This window comes from Prionailurus viverrinus, chromosome A3 (genome assembly GCF_022837055.1).
Source record: "Prionailurus viverrinus isolate Anna chromosome A3, UM_Priviv_1.0, whole genome shotgun sequence".
Taxonomy (NCBI): domain Eukaryota; kingdom Metazoa; phylum Chordata; class Mammalia; order Carnivora; family Felidae; genus Prionailurus; species Prionailurus viverrinus.
The window spans coordinates 23,458,837-23,484,492 of NC_062563.1; the positions used below are offsets into that span (position 1 = coordinate 23,458,837).

General features: G+C 41.0%; 1 protein-coding gene across 9 annotated transcripts in view; it reads right to left on the reverse strand.

Annotated features, from left to right (window-relative positions):
- Positions 1-25,656, reverse strand: part of PHF20 (PHD finger protein 20) — a 173,053-nt gene that overhangs the window by 20,765 nt on the left and 126,632 nt on the right. For all 9 annotated transcript variants that reach the window (XM_047853751.1, XM_047853750.1, XM_047853753.1 and 6 more), the window contains 3 exons: positions 10,017-10,115; positions 8,293-8,457; positions 7,148-7,326 (listed from right to left, as the gene is read on the reverse strand). In XM_047853751.1, the coding sequence (XP_047709707.1) occupies positions 7,148-7,326; positions 8,293-8,457; positions 10,017-10,115 (443 nt within the window). The remainder of the gene's footprint in view (positions 1-7,147; positions 7,327-8,292; positions 8,458-10,016; positions 10,116-25,656) is intronic.

Genomic DNA, 25,656 nt, shown 5'->3' on the forward strand with positions numbered 1-25,656 from the left:
AGCTTCCTTCCTTCCCAGCATGGCCTTGAGGGTGGGCCACCAGCCTAGCCACAAGGAACTAAAGTCCTCATCTATTTGGAGTCAGACAGGCCCTGGCATCAAGAGGGCTTTCGTGGGCAAATATGAATCCTCTAGAAGGCTAACTGCATCAGAATCAATAGCTGGAAGCAAAGCTGGAAGACAGATTCAGAACCGATCCAAATTCTTCAACTGACAGATGAGGGAACTAGGGCTGAGAGGTAAAGTAAAGACTGCACAATAACACAGGGAGTTAGTAGCAGAAAACAGAATTAAGAATGAAAGTCTGTCTCACCAATGAGTTTTTAAGTGTCTTGAGAACTAGGGTTCACTAAAATTCAATCAAATATAGTTAAGTTGAAAACTTCAAAATAACTTTTTACATATGGGTTTGGCATTCATTTTTAGAAGTTTAAATTTAGAAATGAACAAGAATAATAACAGAAAGGGTAAAATATCTAAGAATAAACCTAAGACTATCTAAGAACAGAATATCTAAGATAAGATATCCAAGAATATCTAAGAATAAAACATGCAAAATCTCTATGAAGAAAATTCTAAAATACTATTTAAAGGACACAAAGACTTAATTCAACGGTAAGGTATATCTTATTCCTGGATAGCAAGAGTCATCATAATGATGTCTTTTGTCCTTAGGTTAAATTTATGAAAATAATAAAACTTTAAAAAATAATAAAAATAAGCAATAAATGAATAGCTGTGGAACTGGATAGAAGCTGATCCTAAAATTAACAGCCAGGAAATTTGTTAAAAAAAGAATAAAAGGGGGTACTAGCCCTATCAGATATTTAAAAAATATTACAAAGATAAAATAAGTAAAATAGAATTGTCCAAGCAATATATAAACAGATGGATCAATGGAAAAGGAGAATCCAAAAAAGCAATCCAAATACATATGGAAATAAAGTAAGAAAAGGTAACATCTCAATAATGAGGCATGTGTTGGGACAACTGGGTAGCCATAGCTCTCACACCTCATACCAAGAAAAATTCCAGGTGGTTCAAATATTTATACAGCTTTAAGAAAAATAAGTGAAACTTCAAAAGTATCAGAATCAACCATGAGAGAACTCTGTTATAAATTTTTATGAACTTCTAATGAGGAAACAATTGTTATTCAAATCTCAGAAGCCATCAAAGAAAAGTTTGATATAGTTGATTCAAAAAATCTGGAAGTTAAAAGATGACAAAGCACGTACAAATATTCAAATATTTTTAACTCTTCTCACAACTGATACAACAATGTGTCTACAAAAAGGCTATACAGGGGCGCCTGGGTGGCGCAGTCGGTTAAGCGTCCGACTTCAGCCAGGTCACGATCTCGCGGTCCATGAGTTCAAGCCCCACGTCGGGCTCTGGGCTGATGGCTCAGAGCCTGGAGCCTGTTTCCGATTCTGTGTCTCCCTCTCTCTCTGCCCCTCTCCCGTTCATGCTCTGTCTCTCTCTGTCCCAAAAATAAATAAACGTTGGAAAAAAAAAAAAAAAAGGCTATACAAACAAGTAGGAAAACAACCAACCATACACAGAAAGATGGATAAAGGACATGAACAGACAAGTCAAAGGAAAAAAATCTTTTTCTTAAAATGTCTATTTTTGAGAGAGAGAGAAAGACAATGTGCGAGTGGGGGAGGGACAGAGAGAGAGGGAGACACAGAATCCAAAGCAGACTCTAGGCTCTGAGCTGTCAGCACAAAGCCCGATGCAGGGCGTGAACACACAAGTGGTAAGATCATGACCTGAGCTGAAGTCAGATGCTCAACCAACTGAGCTACCCAGGCGCCCCAAGAATTAGATTCTTTGGGGGCACCTGGGTGGCTCATTCGGTTAAGTGTCTGACTTTGGCTTAAATCATAATCTCGCGGTTCGTGGGTTTGAGCCCCACATTGGGCTGTCTGCTGTCTGTGAACAGCTATCTTCAGATCTTCTGTCTACCTCTGAGCCCCTGCCCCACTTGTACTCTCTCTCTCAAAACTAAATGAACATTAAAAAAAAAATCTAATTCTTAAATAAAAAGATGTTCAAATAAACCCAACAAATAATATGCAATACACATTAGCATTTCTAGGTTTGGGGATTACATAAAAATATCAAGTAATCCTTTTTTTTTTTTAGTTTATTTCAGTGATATCTATACCCAACATGGGGCTCGAACTCATGACCCCAAGATCAAGAGTCAAATGCTCTACTGACTGAGCCAGTCAGATGCCCCTATAAATATCAACTAATTCTGTATACATTTATGCACTGTCTGAAGTTTTTATAATAAACATTTGCTACTTTTATAAATGTGTTAGTCTCATAAAAAACTATTTATAGAGCATAATTTTCATTTATATGCACATGTATATGTGTGTTCCAAAATATTAACAGCAGTTATCCCTGGGGTAAAAATAATATGGGTAATTGTTTTCTTCTTCGTGATTTTCTGCATTTTCCAAATGCTACAAGTACGAAACTTTTTTTTAAGTGTATTTAAAAATAAATTACAAAATGGTTATACCAATAAGACTATTTTTTCACTTATCTGAAAAGCAAAGATAAAGTCTGATAATACTCTGTACTGAACAAGGTGCTCCTAAGACTGTTCTTTGGTACAACCTTCAGGGAGGGTTTATATAATATTGCTATGAGAAAAAATAACATTTGTTAAATTTAGACATGCACATAACCTGTGGCCCAGGAATTCTACTTCCAAAACTTGGTCTCATAGATACACCTACAAAAAATTATTCATTACATTACTGTTAAGGTTAGAAACAATCTATATGGCATCAACAGGGGAAGGGTTAAATAAATGATGATCTATCCATTCATTATGCAGCCATAAAAAAAAAAAAAAAAAAAAAAAATGAAGGGGCTCCTGGGTGGCTCAGTCAGTTAAGCGTCCAACTTCGGCTCAGGCCATGATCTCACAGTTCATGGGTTTGAGCCCTGCATCGGGCTCACTGCTGTAAGCCTGTCAGTGCAGAACCTGCTTCGGATCCTCTGTCCTCCTCTCTCTCTGTGCCCCTCCCCCACCTGTACTCTCTCTCAAAAAATAAAACATTAAAAAAAATGAAAAAGCTTTTTTATGTTTGAAAATGGAATAGTCTTCAACTATTGTTAAATGAGAAGATACTGAAAATACTACATATAAAACAACATTTGTGTTTAAAAAAAAAAAAGATAGTTGCACAGCAATGTGAATGTACTCAATGCCAATTCACCTAATGCCACATACACTTAAAAATGGTTTAAAATGGTAAATTTTGTTATTTTACACCAAAAAAAAAGGAAAAAAATGTACAGAATATATTTGTTATTGCTTGATTAGTCACAGAGTGTTTCCAGAATGCTACATGAGAAGTTGATAAGGGCTGCTTTGAGAGAAGGAAAAGTGGGGGGGTCAGATTTCCTCTGTATATCTATGTATATACCTTTTGGACTTTGAACTATGTGAATGCATTAGCCAGCAACAAATAAACAATATAAATTTTAAAACAAACAAAGCTTTTAAAATGGGCTTCTGTTTAAAACTGCTACACAATTTTTACTGGGTTTGGCACATAACCTAACAAATATTATTAGTCTAGGGCAAACTACTGCCCAGAGGCTAAATTCAGTTCAAGTCCTGTTTTTGTAAATAAAGTCTCATATGAACACAGCCATGTTCATTCATTACATAATGCCTACGCATGATTGAGGCAGAGCTGAGTAGTTGCAACAAAGACCACATGGCCCTCAAAGCCTACAAAATTTATCACCTAGCCCTTTAAGAAAAAGTTTGCCCAAACCTGCCCTAAAGCAATTAAAATAATTTGAGTATCAAATGGATTTCCTGATGTTCATTTTTTATGTGGCACAAAGATTTCTCAAATATTCATGATTATTAACCTCCCAATGATATAAATTATTAGCACTGGCAAATAAAATCTAATACCAATAAAGTAATTAAAATGATTAGAGAAAATTATTCCTTTAAGGTATGCCTCTTCTACATAACTAACTCTAAATGTATTCTAGGGTGGTGCAAATTATCAATGTAAGTTAAAAATTTATTTAAAAAATAATTATTGCATCTTCCTAGGTGATGAACACATGTAAATGAATACATTTATGAAGTTTAAATTATATTTGTTCCAGTTAGCGCCTTCCTAATGTATGCCTTTTGCTAAACTTACTGAGTGGAAAAGGTGTATTGTTCATGACAGGAAGTCAAAACTGTCCTTCTATGCCATAAAACCAGCTGGACAGCAAGCAGACAGCACAGAAAAGTCTTCCACAGCAAAATCCAAGGTGTTCCGAAGTGAGCTCATCATCACAATACCAGACAGGAAGTCACAAGCATTGAGCTGACCTGAGCTAGGAGATGACCATGTAGAGCCTAGGAAGTTGGAGATGGAAGTCACTTCCAGACTCTGCCTTGTAACAGCTGGCATGGCCTCAACAGCTCCAAACCTAAGTAAGTTTCTTCATTTAGCACATAATGACACACAAAGTTCTCCCCCTGCCCAAACCCCCTCTAATCCTTGCTACTTATAGGAAAATCAATGGAAAAAGTACAGTGAATCAGAAGCAGGTCTCTTATACTGATTAACTAGAATAGTCTTGCCAGGAAGACCCTTCATTACTCATCCACTAAAGATTCCTATGGACAAATGAAGACCAAACCAGGCTTCCAAAGCCCAGAACTGAGCACACGCCCACAGAGTAAAGATAAAAACTAACAATCAACATCCTTTTTTTTTTTTTTAATTTTTTTAATGTTTGTTTATTTTTGAAGGAGAGAGTGAGTGAGAGAGAGAGACAGAGCATGAGTGGGGGAGGAGCAGAGAGAGGGGGAGACACAGAATCCAAAGTGGGCTCCAGGCTCTGAGCTGTCAGCACAGAGCTCGACGTGGGGCTTGAACTCATGAGCTGGTGAGATCATGACCTGAGCCGAAGTCAGACGCTTAACCAACTGAGCCACCCAGGTTCCCCAATCAACATCCTTTTATTATTTTTTTTTAATTTATTATTTTTTTTTAACGTTTATTTATTTTTGAGACAGAGAGAGACAGAGCATGAAGAGGGGAGGGGCAGAGAGAGGGAGACACAGAATCTTAAACAGGCTCCAGGCGCTAAGCTGTCAGCACAGAGCCCGACGTGGGGCTTGAACTCACGGACCGTGAGATCATGACCTGAGCCGAAGTCGGACGCTTAACCGACCGAGCCACCCAGGCGCCCCTCGACATCCTTTTAAAAACCAAACTTAAAAAAATATTCTACTAAAACAATAGTTTCCATGTTGTATTAGTTTTCAAGTTCTAGTCTACTGAGCTTCTGCAAATGGGTGTCTTTTTAAAAATAGGTCTATTTGGGGCGCCTGGGTGGCTCAGTCGGTTAAGCGTCCGACTTCAGCTCAGATCACGATCTCGCGGTCCGCGAGTTTGAGCCCCGCGTCGGGCTCTGGGCTGATGGCTCAGAGCCTGGAGCCTGCTTCCAATTCTGTGTCTCCCTCTCTCTCTGCCCCTCCCCCATTCATGCTGTGTCTCTCTCTGTCTCAAAAATAAATAAATGTTAAAAAAAAATTTTTTGGGGCACCTGGGTGGCGCAGTCGGTTAAGCGTCCGACTTCAGCCAGGTCACGATCTCGCGGTCCGGGAGTTCAAGCCCCGCGTCAGGCTCTGGGCTGATGGCTCAGAGCCTGGAACCTGTTTCCGATTCTGTGTCTCCCTCTCTCTCTGCCCCTCCCCCAATCATGCTCTGTCTCTCTCTGTCCCAAAAATAAATAAACGTTGAAAAAAAAAAAATTTTTTTTAAAATAGGTCTATTTTTCAAAACTAAAACAAAAAATGCACATTCAAATGTATTCCAAACTTAAAGTCAAGACTAAGACAACACAACCCACCAGTACATATAATTCTGTACTGCTAGGCTCGCTCACTATTGTGCTATACTCGGAACAAAGCTTTCCCTCCCATCTCTGTTTAACCAAAATGACCACACAGCCTGCTGTTCAGGAAGAGTCACCTAATCAAATGGCCATGTCACAAAAAGAGAAAACCTACTGAATCACTGAAACGCTCCAAGTTGGCAACTGTCACTCAGAACCCTGATGGCATAGGAGACTTCATAGGGAAAAGCATGCCATTAAAAAAAAAAAGGAAAAGCATGACATTCACATTTCTGAACTCAAAAGTGAAGATGACTTATTCTGAATTTTCAAAACTACTGCATTTAACTTGTTAGACATTTTGTAATTCTATGAAAGAATTCATAGGAAAAGGGGTTCTGATGTTGAAAAGGTCTGAAAACCACTGACCTGAGGCTTACTAAAGGTCATAAATACAAGGTACTATTTGAAACCATTCATGTACTCTGAATTCCCAGAGATTACCATGAAGGCTATTCAAAAACAAATACCCAAAGAATCCTAACCAATATAACCATGACTTACTTTAAAAACTCAGGTTCCTTGGACAGTCCAGGCAGCTGCCAAGACACGCAGGGTATTTATAACAGCCTTTAGAGTCAGCCAGACAGCAGCCACCTTCACCAGAACTGTCATTAAGAGCAAGAGAAGGGCCAGAGGCAAGCAGGCTCTGGCCAGTGATGGTCTCCCCAAGCAGCAGAGGAGGCCTACCCCATAGGCAAATCCAGGGATGGAGATGACAGATACAAATGTTAGGAAAATAAAGAATAAGAAACAGACAAGTTATAAAACTGGCCTCCATTTCTTTAGGCCATACAGAAATTTTATATCAGAGAGAAAGTAAGGGACCATAGGAAGATTCAGCTGCCACTCCAGAGATTTGGATCCCTGTTATTCAACTCCTTACTGTGTGACCACAGGCAAGCCTCTTCCCATTGGTGGGTCCCAGCTGCCCCAAGCAGAGCAGGAGACTTTCAGACTCAGTGGTATCTCAAGTCTTCTCTTAGTCTACTAATGGGCTATTTACACCAGTCTGAGATTCAGAGGAAGCTGCACTACAAAGTAAAGCTCAAGTGCTTCTGCTATTACTGCCTATCTGACTGAGGCTTCTAACATGACCTATTGTGTTTATTGGCCTCAAACTGCAGTCGCTCAAAATTCCCTCTAAGGACTAGTTTGTGTTTCTCAACGTCTGTCTCCTGGAAGCTCTACCTACCTGAATCATGAAGTCATTTTCTTCCTGAACCTCACAGATGCAGCGGACCACTTCAAAATCATAGCGGTCGTCCCCATCGAGTTCCTCGTCTGGGTTGGTAGTCACATCAACATCTTGGCCATACTCCTCGTCACTCCAAAGAAAGCTCTCAGAAGAGGACTCACTCAAATTATCCTCCTCTGAGAGGAAAAGGAAAACAACAGTCACTATTTTAAATTATAGTTATAATCTTTCTAAAAACCTAGGATGTCAAGAGTGGAAATGACCTTACGGCCCCACTCCTCTATGAACTTTCACAGAACTCAGAAATGGGAACTCCAATCTATTCCTTGGGCCTGTCATTTAATGACAGCCTAAATGATGTATGCTACCTGGCAATGAACTGAACTCCATTTCCTCATTTTACTGAGTGAGGCCCAAGGTAAGTGGCTACTCAAGGTCACAGAGCACAACAGCAGAGAAGGTCCAACTCCCCATCAACTACACAGATCATCCTAATGACTCAAATATGTTCCTCCATCTCATCCCATCCAGCCAGGAACTGACTTACCATCAAGTCTATATCCAGATCCACCTTAAAAACTCTGTAGACAGTGGGAAATGAAGTGGGTAGATTCCAGGGATGATCAGAACTAGAATCACTAGATCTTGGTGCCTCATACGTTATAATTACAGCTAACCTTTACTGACCACTTATTTTGTACCAGATACTGTTCGAAGTAGTTTCCATATACTTATTAATCCCTTCCAAACTCACAATCACCCTCTAAATTGCTACAGAAGAGGAGGTTTCAAGGTTGACTCAGATTTCCACAAGCAACCAGGTTAAATGCAGAGTCCATCAATAAGAAATGAAGGATTGAGAAGGGCAAGTGTGCAAGAGGATGGGGTATAATGGATTTGGTTATAGACACACTGGAATGGCATTCAACCAAGACCAAAGTAGACCAAAGTTAGAGAAAAGGGAAGTTTAGGAAAGGCACAGCTAATAGCCTTTCTTTTATTTGATGTAGTTTTTTATTTTGAAAATATAACCCACTGTACTTGCAGAGGACCTGGGAAGTAAGTTTCAGTGTCAATATAAATCCAGCCTTCTCAGACTGTGGTCCTATTCAAATGATGAAGCCAGCAGACAGCCTCCTTACCAGTTACTTTCACTTTCCCTTTATGGTTTCCAGATTCTGAGCTATGGAGCTGCGGGCTCATATGGACCCCAGGCTTATGTGAGGACCCACACCTGGTGACAGCAAATGCCTTGGGTGGAGAAGGTTCCTGAGATGTATCACTGATTTCCTCACTGCAAGGGCATTCTGAAAGAACAGGATCAGGAAGGAATTAGTACCCCAACACATCATCAAGGCATTCCAGAATCAATCCCATCCAACCAACAGCACTGCTGTTCAAACAACTCAAAGTCTGAGGAGCAAGTCAACGACAAAGGGGTGTGGAGGATAGATTTAGGGATTAATACTTCCAGCTACCTTGAAAAACCTCAAAACCAAAAGCTTCCTCCTCACCATCACCCTTCTCCCTCTTTTCCTGATAAGACTGGTTTTCTAAGCCAGAAGATAACACTGAGAATAAAACATGGCATCCCTTTAGCTCCCAAGGTTGGAACCCTGATTTTCTTAATCAACATTTTTGTGGGAGCTAGACACATAATTTTCAAGAAGTAATCCTTTCTTGAAAGATTTAGAGGTATGTGTTTAAGAGTTGTGTATGTAAGGGGTGCCTGCCTGGCTTAGTCGCTAGAACCTGTGATTCTTGATCTTGGGGTTGTGAGTTCAAGCCCCATGTTGTGCTGGGTATAGAGATTATTTAAACAAAAACAAAAACAAAACAAACAAAACAAATTTTAAAAGGGGGGCCTGGCTGGTTGAGTCAGTGGAGCATGCGACTCAATCTCAGAATCATGAGTTCAAGCCCCATGTTAGGTGTAGATTACTTAAAAACAAAATCTTGGGGCGCCTGGGTGGCGCAGTCAGCTAAGCGTCCGACTTCAGCCAGGTTACGATCTCGCGGTCCGTGAGTTCGAGCCCCGCGTCAGGCTCTAGGCTAATGGCTCAGAGCCTGGAGCCTGTTTCTGATTCTGTGTCTCCCTCTCTCTGCCCCTCCCCCGTTCATGCTCTGTCTCTCTCTGTCCCAAAAATAAATAAACGTTGAAAAAAAAAAAAAAAAAAAAAATCTTTATGGGCACCTAGTTGATTCAATTGGTTAAGTGTCCAACTTCGGCTCAGGTCATGATCTCACGGCTTGTGAGTTCAAGCCCTGAGTAGGGCTCTGTGCTGACAGGTCAGAGCCTGGAGCCTGCTTTGGATTCTGTGTCTCCCTTTCTCTGCCCTTCCCTGACTTGGGCTCTCTCTTTCTCAAAAATAAATAAACATTAAAAAATAAATAAAAATAAATAAAATGTTTAAGGGTACATGATTGGCTCAGTTGGTGAAGCATGCAAATCTTGATCTCAGGGTCATGAGTTCATGCCCTGCATTGGGCATGGAGCCTACTTAAAAAATAAAAATAAAATAAAATAAAATCTTTAAAAAACAACAAAAAAGAGTTGCGTATGCAAATAGCCATTAATCTGCATATCCTCTCCTATTATAATGCTTTCATGTGCACTATCCTATGACAGGGCACGGTGGCCAACGCAGCCAAGAAAGAAGGCCTTCCTAAATGTCAATGTGGCCTTGTAACACCCAGGTTGAGCAGACTCCTGCCCTGCCAGGGTTCATGCTAAGCTGATCCCACAAGCTCCAGTAAAGGCCCACTGGCCCCTCCTCTCCTCAGTGCAGGCTCAGAGGCCAGGAATGGGGAGAAAGTAACCCCTCCTAATCCCATGGTAGGAAACCCAAGTGAAGGGGAAAATTACCAGGTTTGGTTTTCTTTTTCTTTTTCTTTTTTTTCTTTGGCTTCACTCTCACAAATTCTTTGAATTTCTTCTCTTTATTCTTTTCCTTGTCTTTTGCAGCTGGAATTAAATACAAGTATTGGCTTAACATTTTGTTTTTAACACTGAGATGTTTATTCTCAAGTGTATGTCCAATGTGAAGAATTAAAATTGGCAACAAAACAGAGTTCTGGATCTGGTTCTGCCTAGGTCACCTTCCAACCCCTCAAGGCTCTAGAAACCCTTCTCCCATCATCTAGCCTTTAGATCAATGGTGGGCAAACTCTGGCCCATTGCCTGTTATTTTAAGTTTTATTGAAACACACTATGCTCATTTGTTGATGAGCATTTGTTGATGATGGGTGCTTTCATGCTTCAACAGCAGAGGTAAAAGGTGAAGATGGAGACTTTATGGCTCTCAATGCTGAAAATATTTATCTGGCCCTTTACAGATTAAGTTTGCCAACCCTACTTAGATCACGGATCCTCAGTGGCTACATATGCAATCACCGGGAGAGGTTTTTAAAAAATGAATGCTCAGGAATGCCAGGGTGGCTCAGTTGGTTAAGCATCCAACTCTTGATTTCAGTTTAGGTCATGATCTCACGATTCATGAGTTTGAGCTCCAAGTGGGGATTCTCTCTCTCTGCCCCTCCCCTGCTCGCACTCATGCATGTGCACTTTCCCTCTCTCAGGATAAACAAACTTAAAAAAAAAAAAAAAAAAAAAAAGTGAAAGCCCAGGTCCCACCCCCAGAGATTCAGATTTAATTAGCTTGAGGCGTGACCAGCGTGTCAGGAATTTGTTCTTTCTTTCTTTCTTTTTTTTTTTTTTTTTAATAATTGCAGTACAATTCACATAACATGAAATAACCCATTTAAAAATGAACAATTCACAGGGCACCTGGGTGGCTCAGTCAGTTAAGCGTCCAACTTCAGCTCAGGTCATGATCTCATGGGTTTGTGAGTTCAAGCTCCACACGGGGCTCGCAGCTGTCAGTTCAGAACCCGCTTCACATCCTCTGTCCCCCACCCTATCCCTCTCCCCTGCTTGTGTGAACTCGCTCTCTCAAAAATAAACAAACATTTTTTAAAATCTTAGGAAAAAAATGAACAATTTGCACCTTCCAAATACCACAACTTCATTCTCTGCTAATCTTCACAGTAAGTAAACTCAAGTCATCAGCACTCCCTTGTCCAAACTTCTCACTTCACAATTTTTCCTAATTCCATTCTAAAAACTTCCCACCTACCACTCTACTGAGACTGTTTTCAGTTTTCAAAGTTAACAACAGCCTTACTATTTCAAAAATCCAGTTGTTTAGCTTATCCAATGTATAAGCTAATAATTGATCACGCCTTACTCTGTAGATATTAAGAAGTGTTTAAGCACACATATTCTGTGACCTAACCACTCTACCCCTAGATATTTACTCAAGAGAAGAGATAATGTGTCCATACTAAGACTTGTACATGAAAGCCCACTGAAGCTGTAGCTGTAATCCCCCAAAGTGGAAACTACCCAAACCTCCATCAGCAGGTGAATGAATCATTTGTGCTGTGTCCATACAATGGAATACTTATCAGCAGGTTCATCTAGCTCTTCAGCACCATGTCAGCACCGCAACCCAGGCCTCTCTCCCAAAGGGGCACCCAAGAACCATCAGAGAGGATAGCAGGCTGTCTTACTAGCTGTTAAGCCTGGGCTCTCCAGGCAGAAGTTAATCTACTGGCTAAAGAACACAGGAATTAAGGGTCTCTAAGTTCCCTCCTTGTTAAAATACTCTGCAACTGAGAAACTAAGTTCAACAAACAAGAACTTTAGAAAAGACCTTAAATCTAATTTACAAAAATACAATTTAAGATTAAGAAACCAAGGCCCAGGGGCGCCTGGATGGCTCAGTTGGTTAAGCCTCCGACTTCAGCTCAGGTCATGATCTCACAGTTTGTGAGTTTGGTTTGTGAGTTTGAGCCCTGCATCGGGCTCTGCGCTGACAGCTCAGAGCCTGGAGCCTGCTTCAAATTCTGTGTCTCCCTCAGTCTCTGCTCCTCCCCCACTCATGCTCTGTCTCTTTCTCAAAAATAAATAAACATTTAAAAAATAAAAAATAGGGGCGCCTGGGTGGCTCAGTCGGTTAAGCGGCCAACTTCGGCCCAGGTCATGATCTCGCGGTCCATGAGTTCGAGCCCCACGTCGGGCTCTGTGCTGACAGCTCAGAGCCTGGAGTCTGTTTCAGATTCTGTGTCTCCCTCTCTCTGACCCTCCCCCGTTCATGCTTTGGTCTCTCTCTGTCTCAAAAATAAATAAACGTTAAAAAAAAAATTTTTTTAATAAATAAATAAATAAATAAATAAATAAATAAATAGAAATAAATAAATAAATAATAAAAAGAAGAAGAAACCAAAGCCCAGAGAAATAAGTTGACTTGGCCAAGTTGATACAGTTGATTAGCAAAACGTAGTCAAATGCCTCCCAAATTTTATAAAAGTTATCAACAATATTTACTTTCCTCTGATCCTGGGAACATTCCTCCTCAGATATAAACACATAACTCATTTTTGCAGATCCTCTTGGCTATAACTACATTATTAGTCATGGCTTAAATCCATTTACTCAACAAATATTTGAGCATCTACTATGCTCCAGGCGGTATTCTAGGGAGGAGGAATACAACAATGAACAACAACAAAAAAGACAAAACCTCTACCCTCACAGAGCTATACTTAGTGGGTGGCAGCAGAAAACAAGTAAGTTATATAGTATTTTAGAAGATGATCAGTGCTATGGAAAAAATAAAGGAGGGAAGGGGAATAGTAGAGATGAGAGAAGAGGAGACTTGCAATTTTAATAGTATGTAATCAGAGATCGCCTCACTGAGAAAAGGATATCTGAGCACAGACTTGAAAGGAGAGCATGAAACATATGGAAATCTGGGGAGAAGACTTTTCCAGGCAGGGGGCCAGCAAGTGGATGACTCAAAGCGTTGGCTTTCGGTGTTGAAGAAACAGGCACAGGGACTACTTCCTAAGTCTTTTTATGCAGCCAGCATTACTCTAATCAGACAAAGACATTACGAGAAAGGAAAACTGCAGACCAGTATCTCTCATGAACCCAGATGCAAAAATATTGGCAAACTGAACCCACCAATGTATGAAAAAATGATATACTATGACCAAGTGGAATTTATTCCAGGTACACAAGGCTGGCTCAACATTCAAAAATCAATTAATGTAATCCACTATACCAGGCTAAAGAATAAAAATCCTGTCACAAAGATGCAGAAAAAGTATTTGACAAAATCCAACACTCCTCATGATAAAAACCCTCAGAAAATTAAGAAGAGGGAATCTTCCTTAACAAAGGACATCTACAAAAAGTCTATGGCTAACTTTATGTTTAATGGTAAGAACTGAATGCTTTCTCCTTAAGATCAGGAACAAGGCAAGGATGTCCTCTCTCAACATTTCCATTCAGCATTGTGCTAGACATCCTAAGTAGTACAATAAGATAAGAAAATATTACACAGGTGGGAAAAGAAGAAATAAAACTATCTTTGTTTGCATAGACATGACTATGTAGAAAATCTCAAAGAACTGACCAAGAACAAAAAACAAAAAAGCTGGAACTAATAGTGATTATAGCAAGGTCGTAAAGAAACCAGGTTAATATACAAAAGCCCACTGCTTTCTCATATGTTAGCAATGAACAATTGGAATTTGAAGTCAATAAATAGCAAGGAAGCTTGTATAGACGTCTTCGCTGGAAGTGAAATTAGAATTAGGTTGAGGGAGAGAAGATGATGTGGCTAGAAGCAGATTGTATAAGGCCTTATAAAAAAGTTGGCCACTGGAAACATCTGAGCAAAGGTGTGATTTAAGCTGATGTATCTTCACCCACACACACATAGAAACTGTTGCCCGATCCAGTTTTTTATTTGTAAATTCAAGTTTTAATGACCTACAAACTAAAGTAACTATAGCCATTAATTTATTGGAAAGCTAACAGCATTAATCCCATCAGTAGCAGAAGCAGCTGAAGAGGAGACCACCTTGGCCCTGCATCCTCGAGAAAGATCTGAATATAGGGTATAAACTGCCAAATGCCAGGGCATACCCGGTTATCATCTAAGTACGGGAGTTCCTTTGGGCTTCTCTAACAACAGTATTTTCTCATTTCACATTTCATAAAACAGAATCACATCCTCTAGGGAGCCCAATAAGCAATAAGAGAAGGATGGGGCACTTCATTCCATACCAGGGATTCCTGAAGTTCCCACGTTACTCAAACTCAGGTACTCAAACTCAGGTAATTCATGACTAACATTCCCAAAAAATGAAGACATAATGAACACTCTCACTGGCCTACCAACTGTGACATCACGTGATTAATGAATTTTCCCAACTTTTTAGGATTTGCTTTAATTCAAATTTTGCGTATAAGATTTTCTATCATATAACTTCAAACTGGTAATTGTGCATAAAATGTAGCTATACCTTAATAACATTACCCTTCAACAGAGGAGGAAGTGAAATTCAGAGAAGCTACAAGATCACATACATTACTAAACAGAAAGGGTGAACTCAAACCTGTGAGAGGACTTGGGCCTCCAAGTCTTGGGTACTGAGCATTGTCCTTGAAATAGGAAACCAGCCCAAGACACAGATCTGCTCTGCAGTTCAACAGCACCACCACTCACTCGCTCCCAGGTTATGCTGTTTTCTTTTCTCACTTTGTATCTGCTGCACGTAGGAGACATTGTGGGTATCTCCCAGTGTTTCTTCTATCCCTCCTTCACTGTGCAGCATGTAAGGGCTTTGAACAGGACTAACTCCACATTCAGTTAACCAGTAATTCCCTGGTTGCAGTCTTAGGCTTAGATAACCTGAGCCTGACCAGTTGGTTCAAGGCAGGGATCGGAATGGACTGATGTGACCCAAATGTAGGACTCTGGTCCAACATTCATAAAAAGGATATATACTCTTATTCTCGTTAGATTTGAATGAAGCAGTATGGAGGCTTAAATGATACTTGGCTATCCAAATGATACAAGGGTATCCAACCTGAAAATAGCACTGACAGGCAACATGATAAGATAGTCCCAGAGCCATACATCCCTTGGACTTCCCCACTATGTGAACCAACACACCCTCTTTATTGTAGAGTCAATTCAAATAGAGTTTCCTGTTACTTGTAACTAAAAGGATCCCAAGTGTTGCAGCTGGTCAGAAATATGGTCACTTTAAGCTTTAAAGAGTCCTTCCTAAGGCTTCAATTAGAGGGGTAAACAATGAAGATACAAAGAAGAGATACCGTAGGAAGTTGTTCTATAAAGAGGCCCGTGTTCTCTGAGAGCAGGGGGAAGAGAGAAAGCCTTCAGAGGCTCACGCTGACTTCCAGCTGAAAACTGGGAAGTCAAATGTGGCCTAAAATGGCAGAGCTCACAGAGAGAACTGTCCAGCAGGTACTAAGCTAATGCTGGTGATTCCCTGAGGTAAAGGGGCCGTCAAGGAGACCAGAGGCTGAACTAATTCAGATTACCCATGTGCACAGAGGTCTCCTGTAGAGAGGCACTCCCACTGCCCACTCCAGGACCCAGGAGCAGGGCATCATTCCCTGGAATCCTAAAAGACAGCAGACACAGAGCCTAGAGTGAGGGTATAGGCTCTGCAACTAGATTCAAATTGTGGCTCCACCACCTGCTAGATGTATAGGTATCAGTTCAAGTTAATTCATCTCACCTGCATCCCAGTTTATAATTAATCAACTGGGCACAACAGTACCCCCACCTCATAGGATTTGTTTTGAGGATTAAATAAAACAATACAAGAAAGAACTTGGAACAGTGCCTAGCACATGGCAAGTTCTCATATGTTAGCTGTTGTTATCTTGCTTGCGATACTCTCTCCCTGGAGGGTGATGGTGGTCTGCTGTTGAGCTCTCTTAGACAGCTTGGCCAATTGTTCCATGAGCCACACAGTATGGCCTGACTACAGAGCTACTTCCCAAATGCTCAGGCTTGGCTGCACAAAGAGCAACTTCCTGCAAGGCTATGGATCAGAGAGCAGCTTGTCACCTGAGGAGGGTGAGGCTCTTCTAGGACGGCCACTTGTCGTCTCCTCAGGCTGCATGTGTCCATAAGTATTAGAGCATTTGATGCCCGCATCTTCCACCAAAAAAAAGTACTACAGCCCTTCTTTTTTCCCTCTGAACAGCCTGCTCCCTATTTCTCCACCAGATCATCACTAAGCTATGAGAGCAGAAGGACATCAGACAACTGCTTCCAGTTTGACCTGAGAGGGAAATAAACCTCTGTCTTGTTGAAGCAGGCCACCTTGGTTCTCTCTTTCAGACACCATAATCTAATTAAGCTCAGAGGGCTCTCTTCCCTTTAAGGAGAGAGAGAGCATGCCCTTGTAAGAAGGCCAGTCTAAAGCCACAAGGTATAGATGGCAACAAAGAAGGGCCCACTCCAGTGCCCCAAGACTCATTTCGGCCTACAGACAAGGGTTACCCAGAGTGAGAACCAAATGGATGTAACAACAGGTAGTAAGCACAAGTGAGGTCCCCTTTGATTCTAGAGTATTCTTTCTGGTACGAACCGCTACTCACAACTGAACTCATTTATGTAGAAACAAATCCAGATACCAAAGAAGCCTGAACTTGCCACTGGAAGAGAATTCATTAAATGGATTCTGGTATTCTGAGAAACCTAATTTGGACATGCAAACCTAAACTGACCTCCCAAATTCACTTATGTGATGAAAGGCCTGGCCAAGGGAAAGGGAAACATCTGGAGACCAGAGTCAGAAGAGGCATCTCAGGGACAGACGATCATACCCATTTATTCTCCTCGATGCCTTTGAACCTCTACCCTGCTTGGTCCCAGCATGGGAATAACTTTCCTATTCCCTGGCCTTGGTCCAAACCCTCTACCCTCACACTTTAAGGTTTAACTCAAATGTCACCTTGTCCTCTTAACGTCCCAGCTCCTGCTCTACAAACAAAATCTGAATCTTTGTTTCCACAGCACTTTATATGTTCCTAATATAAAACTTAGCTCTTTTCCCTGCATCTGATTATGGGCTTTTCTCCTCACGTGAAAGGGTCTTGTCTCATTCATACCTGATCGTACATCATCACTTTAAAAATGAGGAAATCACATCTGTAAAGAGCTCAGATCACAAGTGAACATTAGCAGGACTGCTACTAAGATTCAGTCTATGGACTCTCAGACCAGAACTGTTTCTTCTGGTCAACCAACCCAGCAGGTAAATTCAGAGGATTGAAAAATAATCTCTGCAGAGCATTTTCTGGTTCTCATGGAACAGAAGCACCAGGAATCTCCACGTGAGAACTCCATTAGATCTCAAGGTCCCATTTGCCACAACCAGAGCACTCAGCATAAAGAGAGTACTTCTTTACAATAATTTTCACCAAACAGCATAATTTCTGTAATATTCTATGTGTTTTTCACTTATGCATAATGTCGAGTTCACAATGCCTATGAACTAGAACACAGATTGCCTGGTGTCAGAGTCTCACCTTGAAACATCTCTCCACCTGAACCCACCCCGTCTGAAATGCCACCCCTGAATACCAGAATTTCTTAGAAGTCTGAGTGAAACCTAGGTATGTTGAGAATAGGTGACCTATTATGCTGGTTTTAATCTTTCAAATCTTGAGAAATTTAGTTACTGGATTAGTCAAGTAACCAGCAAAACCATGAGGAAACAGAAGGAGACTTTGATGGGAGACAGTGAGGGGAGATGCCTGGAACAGGGGGTGCCTTCTGGAGGCCTGGGGTCTATGGAATCTTCTAAATACCTTCCTATGTTTGCTCTCATTGACAGCCAGCGTCATGGTGAAGGATGAACATGTCTCCTGACCCCAGTTCACTGAGGATGATAACTTAGGGTCCTTCTGGTTACTGGCACAGGCAGGACTAGGGGCCAGGGTTTTCATTACCCACCTAGAATATAGCAAGGTAAACCAGCTGGTTTCTTTCAGCCTGATAACTGCTGGCCATCTCAGCAACCACGCACATGAGAATTGTGAAATCATCCATAAGGTCTGTGTCCACTTGACAGGAGGACAGAGTTGTGTGTTCCTTCCTGGCTTCGCAAAACCGCTCTACCATCTAAGAGAGTACAGGAATGACCAGGCTATACCCCAGACAGTGGGTGAGTGGCCTATGTGGCCCATTCTGCCACCAAACTGACCAGTTTTACAAAGGACCAGCAGGGAGTAACAAGATAAAACACAGTGATTTAAAACACCCATCTGTTCACCCTAAAGCTTTTATTTTATTTTTATTTTTTATTATCTTATTTATTTTATTTTTAGTAACCTCTACACCCAACATAGGGCTCAGACTCATGACCCTAAGACCAAGAGTTGCACACTCTCCCGATGGTGCCAGCCAGGCACCCCCTAAAGCATTTTATATCGTCCACCCCTGTCAGTCTTGTGTTTTTTTGTTTTTTGTTTTCTAAATGTTTAATTATTTATTTTGTGAGAGAGAGAGTACACATGCACAAGTGGGAAAGGGATAAAGAGAGAGGGAGAGAGAGAATCCCAAGCAGGCTCTGCACTCTCAGTGCAGAGCCTGATACAGAGCTCAATCCCACGAAATCAAGTTGGACCCTTAACTGACTGAGCCACCCAGGCACCCGTTTGTTTAAGTAGTATTCATGCCCAGCGCAGAGCCCAATGCAAGGCTTGAACTCATGACCCTGAGATCAAGACCTGACCTGAGATCAAGAATCAGATGGTTTAACAGACTGAGCCACCCAGGCACCTCAGCAGATCATGTTATTAAAAAGAAAACTGGCAGGCAAAAATTTCCAAGTTGATCAAATTTCCAAATCACAATGAAAGGGATCTTTTAGTTAAGAGAGAGAATCAAATCCCAGGTGGCTATATTGGTATGAGATCCAAAAGCAGTACACAAAAGTAGAAAATCAATCACTGAGGTTTCTTATACCAAAATGGCAACAACCTGTCTATTGATTTTGCAGCTCATTAGTGGTCAGCTGAATTTAGAACTAGATCTCTGACTACCTGGGATAACGTTTTCACTGAAACAAAGAGCTACTGCTTATTAAGAGTTTACTGTAGGCCAGATATTGTGTTAAGCATTTTACATTACATTATATTTAATGTAACAAAGCTCCAAGGTAAGTAGTAGTAGTATTTCCATTTCACAGATGGGAAAACTGAAGTTCAGCAAGTTCTTTGCCCAAAGTCACATAGCAAAGCAAGTAGGGAAGGCTGGGGGGGGGGGGGGGGGGGGTGGTTCAAATTCAGATGGGCTGACTCTGAGCCTGCACATATTACTCAACACAAATCACGAACCTCAAGTATAGTTAATCAGGAATCGCCAAACCAGACAAGCAATCTACACATGGCCAGGAATGCCCATCCTGAACTCAGGTGTGTTATACTGGGCAAGGTCCCTCCTCAGACAATTACCATGACCAGGGACAAGGAGAACTATGCCCTAGCTCAGAGGGCACACACCATGGTAGCCAAGCAAACACATCTTTCCTCAGTCCCCTTATGGCCTCCTGTCTGTCAAGACTCAGCCTCTGGAATAACTTCGTTCTAGACACTCTGTGTCACTGTGATAGGCTGAATCCACCTCCAGTTGCTCCCTAGTTCTGCCTGCCCAGATGTCACTCCATCACCGGATCCATTTCTACTAGGTCCCAACACATCAATATGCACAATCACCAATCCCTGAGCGCCGGCTGTGTTCACAGCTCTGAGCAGAGCCCACGGGATACTGCAGCAACAACATTCATTCCTCTCCAACAGTAGTTACAGTCCAGCTGAAAAGCTCGTATCAATGCACTAACTTCAGTCATACATGGCTGGATGAGACAAATAAAATCATAGTCAAGGGGAAGAAGGAAATGCACCTCCCACATATGGGACCCTATATAACAGGCTCATTAAATACATTAGCTCACAGACTCATCCCAAGAACTCATCCAGTTTACACAGAGACAGAGAAGTGGGGAAACCTACAAAAAGTCCAACAACAGTTATAAGAATGGGATAGGATTACCAACCCACATGCCCAGCACCAACATTATGCTCTGCAAAAACCATCATTCCATCCTTAAATATTTCTCAGCAGATGAGTGATATGATCAGGTTTGTATTCTCCAAGTTCCCTTACAGCAAAATAAAAGATAAACTATAGTGGGTAAAGGACGGAGAGAAGAAAACTGGTTGAGAAACTATTACAACAATCAAGGCAAGACAGGAAAACCTGGATTACTGCTGGGGGACAGAGAAAAAAGGGATCCATTTGGGGATAAAGCAGATGTAAATAAACAAAAAATTAAAAGCTCCTCAGTTACCATTATTTCAAGTGAAAAGCCTGATCTTTTATCTCAGCATCTCCTTGTACTTTATTTTCTTACATTCTTATAGCAATTTTAATATTTTCGAAGTGTCAGTTTTATGTAGGCCTTTTATTGAGGCCTAAAACATATAGAGAAAACTACACACATAATAAATGTATGATTGATACAAGCAGGCCAAAAGTCTCCCTCCTGCCCCCACCATTCATTCATCTACCTACCACCCCACAAGGGTAACTAACCACTGTCATACCCTCAAACAGCACAGATTCATTTTTATCTGGTTTTGAACTTTATATAAAACCGTAGCACATAGGTTATGAGTTTACACTAGCTCAACACTGTATTTGTGACACGTACCAAAGTTGGTGGGAGGGCTGTGGTCCACTCACTCACTGCTGTGCGGTATTCCACTGGATCAAGATATCACAATTTATTTACTCTATTCACACATTTACAGATATACCTCAGAGATACTGCAGGCGTGGTTCCAGATTACCACAACAAAACAAAGGTTGCAATAAAGCAAGTTGAATGTATTTTTTGGTTTCCCAGCGCATATAAAAGTTATGTTTACACTATACTATAGTCTATTAAGTATGCAATAGCATTATGTCTTTAAAAGAAAAAAAACAAAGTACACACCTAAATTAAAAAATACTCAATTGGGGGCACCTGGGTGGCTTGGTCTGTTAAGTGTCGGACTCTTAATTTCAGTTCAGGTCATGATGTCACAGTTTGTAAGTTCAAGCCCCATATTAGGCTCTGTGCTGGCCACTCAGAGCCTGCTTGGGATTCTCTACCTCCTCTCTCTCTGCCCCTCCTCTGCTCTCTCTCTGAAAATAAATAAACATTCAAACAAGAAACACTTTATTGGAGCCTCCAAATTAGGCTCAGGTCATGAGCTCATGGTTTGTGAGTTCGAGCCCCACACTGAACTCTCTGCTGTCAGCACAGAGCCCACACTGGAGCCTCTGTACCCCCCTCTCTGTGTGCCCCTCCCACACTCACGCTCTCTCAAAAATAAATGAATATTGTAAAAAAAGTTTTTTAATATTTTACTGGTAAAAAAATGCTAACCATCATCTGAGTTTTCAGTGAGTCATAATCACTGATCACAGATCACCATAACAGATACAATAATATTGAAAAAAGTTTGAATAGACACATAGGTCAATGGAACAGAACAGATAACTCAGAAATACACCCACAATTATATTGTCAATTAATCTTCAACAAAGGAGGCAAGAATATGCAATGGGAAAAAGGCTCTTCAACAAATGGTACTGGGAAAACTGGACAGCAACATGTAAAAAAATGAAAAAGGACCACTTTCTTTCACCATACACAAAAATAAACTCAGGGGCGCCTGGGTGGCTCAGTTGGCTAAGAGTCTGATCTGACTGCTGATTTCAGCTAAGGTCATGATCTCCCAGGTCATGAATTCAAGCCCTACATCATGCTACAAGATGGGCATGGAGCCTGCTTGGGATTCTCTCACTCTCCCCCATGCCTGTCCCATTTGCATGCACTCTCCTCACATCCCCCCCCCCCCCAAAAAAAAACTCAAAATGGATTACAGGCCTAAATGTGAGACCTGAAACCATAAAAATCCTAGAATAAAGAACAGGAAGTAGTATCTCTGACATCAGCCATAGCAACATTTTTCTACATATATCTCCTCAGGCAAGGCAAATAAAAGAAAAATAAACTATTGAGACTAGATCAAAATAAAAAGCTTCTGAGCAGCAAAGGAAACAATCAACAGAACTAAAAAGTAACCTATTGAATGGGAGAAAGTATTTGCAAATGACATGCAAATGACAAGGGAGGGATCCGATAAAGGGTTAGTATCCAAAATATGTAAAGAACTTCTAAACCTCAAAACTCAAAAAAACCCCAAATAATCCAATTTAAAAATGGGCATAAGTTATGAACTGTATATTTTAAATATTTCAGAATTTTAATTTTTTTAATGTTTGTTTATTTTTAAGAGAGAGACACACAGAGTGTGAGCAGGGGAGGGGCACAGAGGGAGACACAGAATGCAAAGCAGGATCCAGGCTCTGAGCTGTTAGCATAGAGCCCAACTTGTGGCTCAAACTCACAAGCAGTGATATCATGACCTGAGCAAAAGTCAGATGTTTAACCGACTGAGCCACCCAGGCGCCCCAAAAATACTTCAGAAATTTAAAAATAAAATACTAAAATCACTGAAATATGTTTACCTATCAGACTTACAATAATTTAAAATTTGGTAATATTGATAATATTAAAAAACTGACACACATGACTAGTTGGAGAGAGATTATAAACTGAAACAAAGTTTTCAAAAGGTGATTTGGTATCATCTATCAGAAGTTTAGATATGCACATACCCTTTGCTGAAGCCAACCACCTCCAGGAATTTATCCCATGGGTTTATTTGTACACAAGGGTAAATTAATCTTTGGGAGGTTTACTTTATTTTAGCACTTGATAGAGTGAAAAAAAATGGCAAAATATAAACTTTTTATAGGAAGAATGTTTACAGTACAGTACACTCATACAATGAAAAATGACAACTGTCAAAATCGGTAGAACCACATATCAACACTGATATGAAATGATGCCCAAGATATCTTTAATGAAAAAAAAAAAAAAAAAAAAAACAAGTGGCAGGTGATACTGTGTAAAAGATACTTTCTATGTAGACTTGTTTGGATATGCACAGAAAATATCTGAAAAGAGTTTGTTAAATAAAAATAGTTACATTTGCAAAGAGGGTGGGAATGCCAAGGGGAGGGATACCTTTTCCCTTAACTCTGTTGTACTGATTTATACAGCAATCATATGACACTTTTGTACTTGGGGATGGGTTGTAAAAATGTTACAGATTCTAAACTTAGAACCACTGAACTGGAATGTGTCTGGAAAGCAGGGCCCAATAAATCCATATTTTAACAAGTCACCAAGTGTGACTCCCAGGCAGCTGGGTTAGTTAGCCACTGCTCTAGGTGAGACGTGGGCCAGGTGGCATTTTGGGGAAGCAGAAGATCTCAGTGACAGGTATCTTATGTCCTAGGAAATAAGCTTGCCCCCATAATTAACCATGTATTCAATGACAGAGAGATATACTCACCTGAAAGATACAGAGTGGCCACCAAAGCCAGTAGGACTGGCCAGGAATAGACATTAACATCCCTAAGGAATCAATGTTTGGCCCTAAATGAAACAAGCAATGCCCAGGCAAGAGAATGCTCTGGTCTGAGGACTGAGCCAGTCTTTTCTTCCTTGTGCCAGGAATATTCACAACCAAGATCTCAAGCAAAACAGGACTCAGGTCTCTTCTGAAATGCCCAGAACAGAGCCTGGCACTTAATAAGCACTCAATAAAGAGGTACTGAATGGACAAATCAATCTATTTTAGTATGAAGCACTTCTAACTCCAGTGCTCTGATCCAATGCTCAATAAGCAAACTGTTCCTACACAAGAAAGGAGTTTTGACAGCTGTGGGCTTCGTCTCAAATAAATAACTGGCACGTGGCCTTGAGCATCAGTCTACTGCCATTTGGTTCATACGAGCCTGCTCTGAGAGACATCTAACCACTGATGGGTACCCGAGCAACACTCTGGTGAAGTCACTAAGGTGGTGAGTGCTGCCATGCCCTGCGGCCCTCATGGGGAGTCTCCTCCTGGGTGACTACTGGCCAGCTGGCCTTCCTCAGGCAGCTCCTGTTAGCTCAGTGCTCAGGCTCGCCAAGTGCACAGCTAGACTACCTACGACAGAGGGTAATAGAGCCCAATACAGAGGCTACTAGCCATATGCAGCTACTGAGCACCTGAAATGTGGCTAGTCTGAAGTGAAATGTTCAGTAAACATAAAATACACACTAAACTGTAAAGGCTTAGTATAAGAAAAAGAATATAAAACAGCTCACTAGAAACTTTTATACTGGGGTGCCTCAGTCAGTTAAGCCTCTAACTCTTGATTTGGGCTCAGGTCATGATCTCATGGTTCATGAGATCGATCCCCACAGCAGACTCTGTGGTGAGACTGCACAGCCTGCTTGGGATTCTCTCTCCTTCTCTCGCTGCCCCTCCCCACCTCAAATAAAGAAATTAAAAAAAAAAAAAAAAACTTCAAAAAAAAAGACATTTCTATACCAACTTAATGCTGAAATGATAGCATTTTGGATACAGTAAATTAATAAAATACATTAAGAATGATTTCATCTGTTTCCTTTGACATTTTAAAATGTGGCTATTAGGAGCGCCTGGGTGGCTCAGTCGGTTGAGCATTTGATCTTGCAGTCTGAGAGTTCAACCCCCACATTGGGCTCGTTGCTGTCAGTGTGGAGCCCATTTCAGATCCTCTGTCCCCCTGTCTCTCTGCCCCTCCCCCATGCTCTCTCTCTCAAAAATAAACATTTAAAAAAAATAAAAATTAAAAGTTAAATAATAAAATAAAATGTGGCTATTAGAAAAAGTTACATGTGTTCACATTATACTTTTAATAAATAATGCATCATATATGACTAAAAGATTCTACCTTGACTTTCACTCACTAAATCTTCAAAACATGGCTGAGGACTGATCTCTCACAGGGTCAGAGATCACCTTAGTTGACACAGCCCTGCCCCATTGTCCTGAAACCTGATTTCATACGTTCTTGGGAATACTGTCACATGTCCTAGGAGTTCCACATATCATTTAATACCTAGGTATTATATCAGCCAGCAATATATAATGATGTTACAATTTCAGGTAAAAAGAAGCTGGAAGGCTTGTAGAATTTACTGGAAATTCATTAAAAAGGCTTCTGCGGGCATGTGGCTCAGTCAGTAGAGCATGTGACTATTGATCTTGGGGTCCTGAGTTTGAGCCCCACGTTGGGCATAGAGATTACTTTAAAAAGAATGGGGCGCCTGGGTGACTCAGTCGGTTAAGCACCTGACTTCGGCTCAGGTCATGATCTTGCAGTTTGTGAGTTCGAGCCCCGCATCGGGCTCTGTGCTGACAGCTCAGAGCCTGGAGCCTGCTTTGGATTCTGTGTCTCCCTCTCTCTCTGCCCCTCCCCACCTCCTCTCTCTCTCAAAAATAAATAAAAAACATTAAAAAAAATTTTTTTAATAAATAAAAGGTGAGGGGGTGGTGCTAGCTGGCTCAGTTGGTTAACCGTCCGACTTCGGCTCAGGTCATGACCTCGCAGTTAGTGAGTTCGAGCCCCACATTGGGCTGTGCTGACAGCTCAGAGCCTGGAGCCTACTTC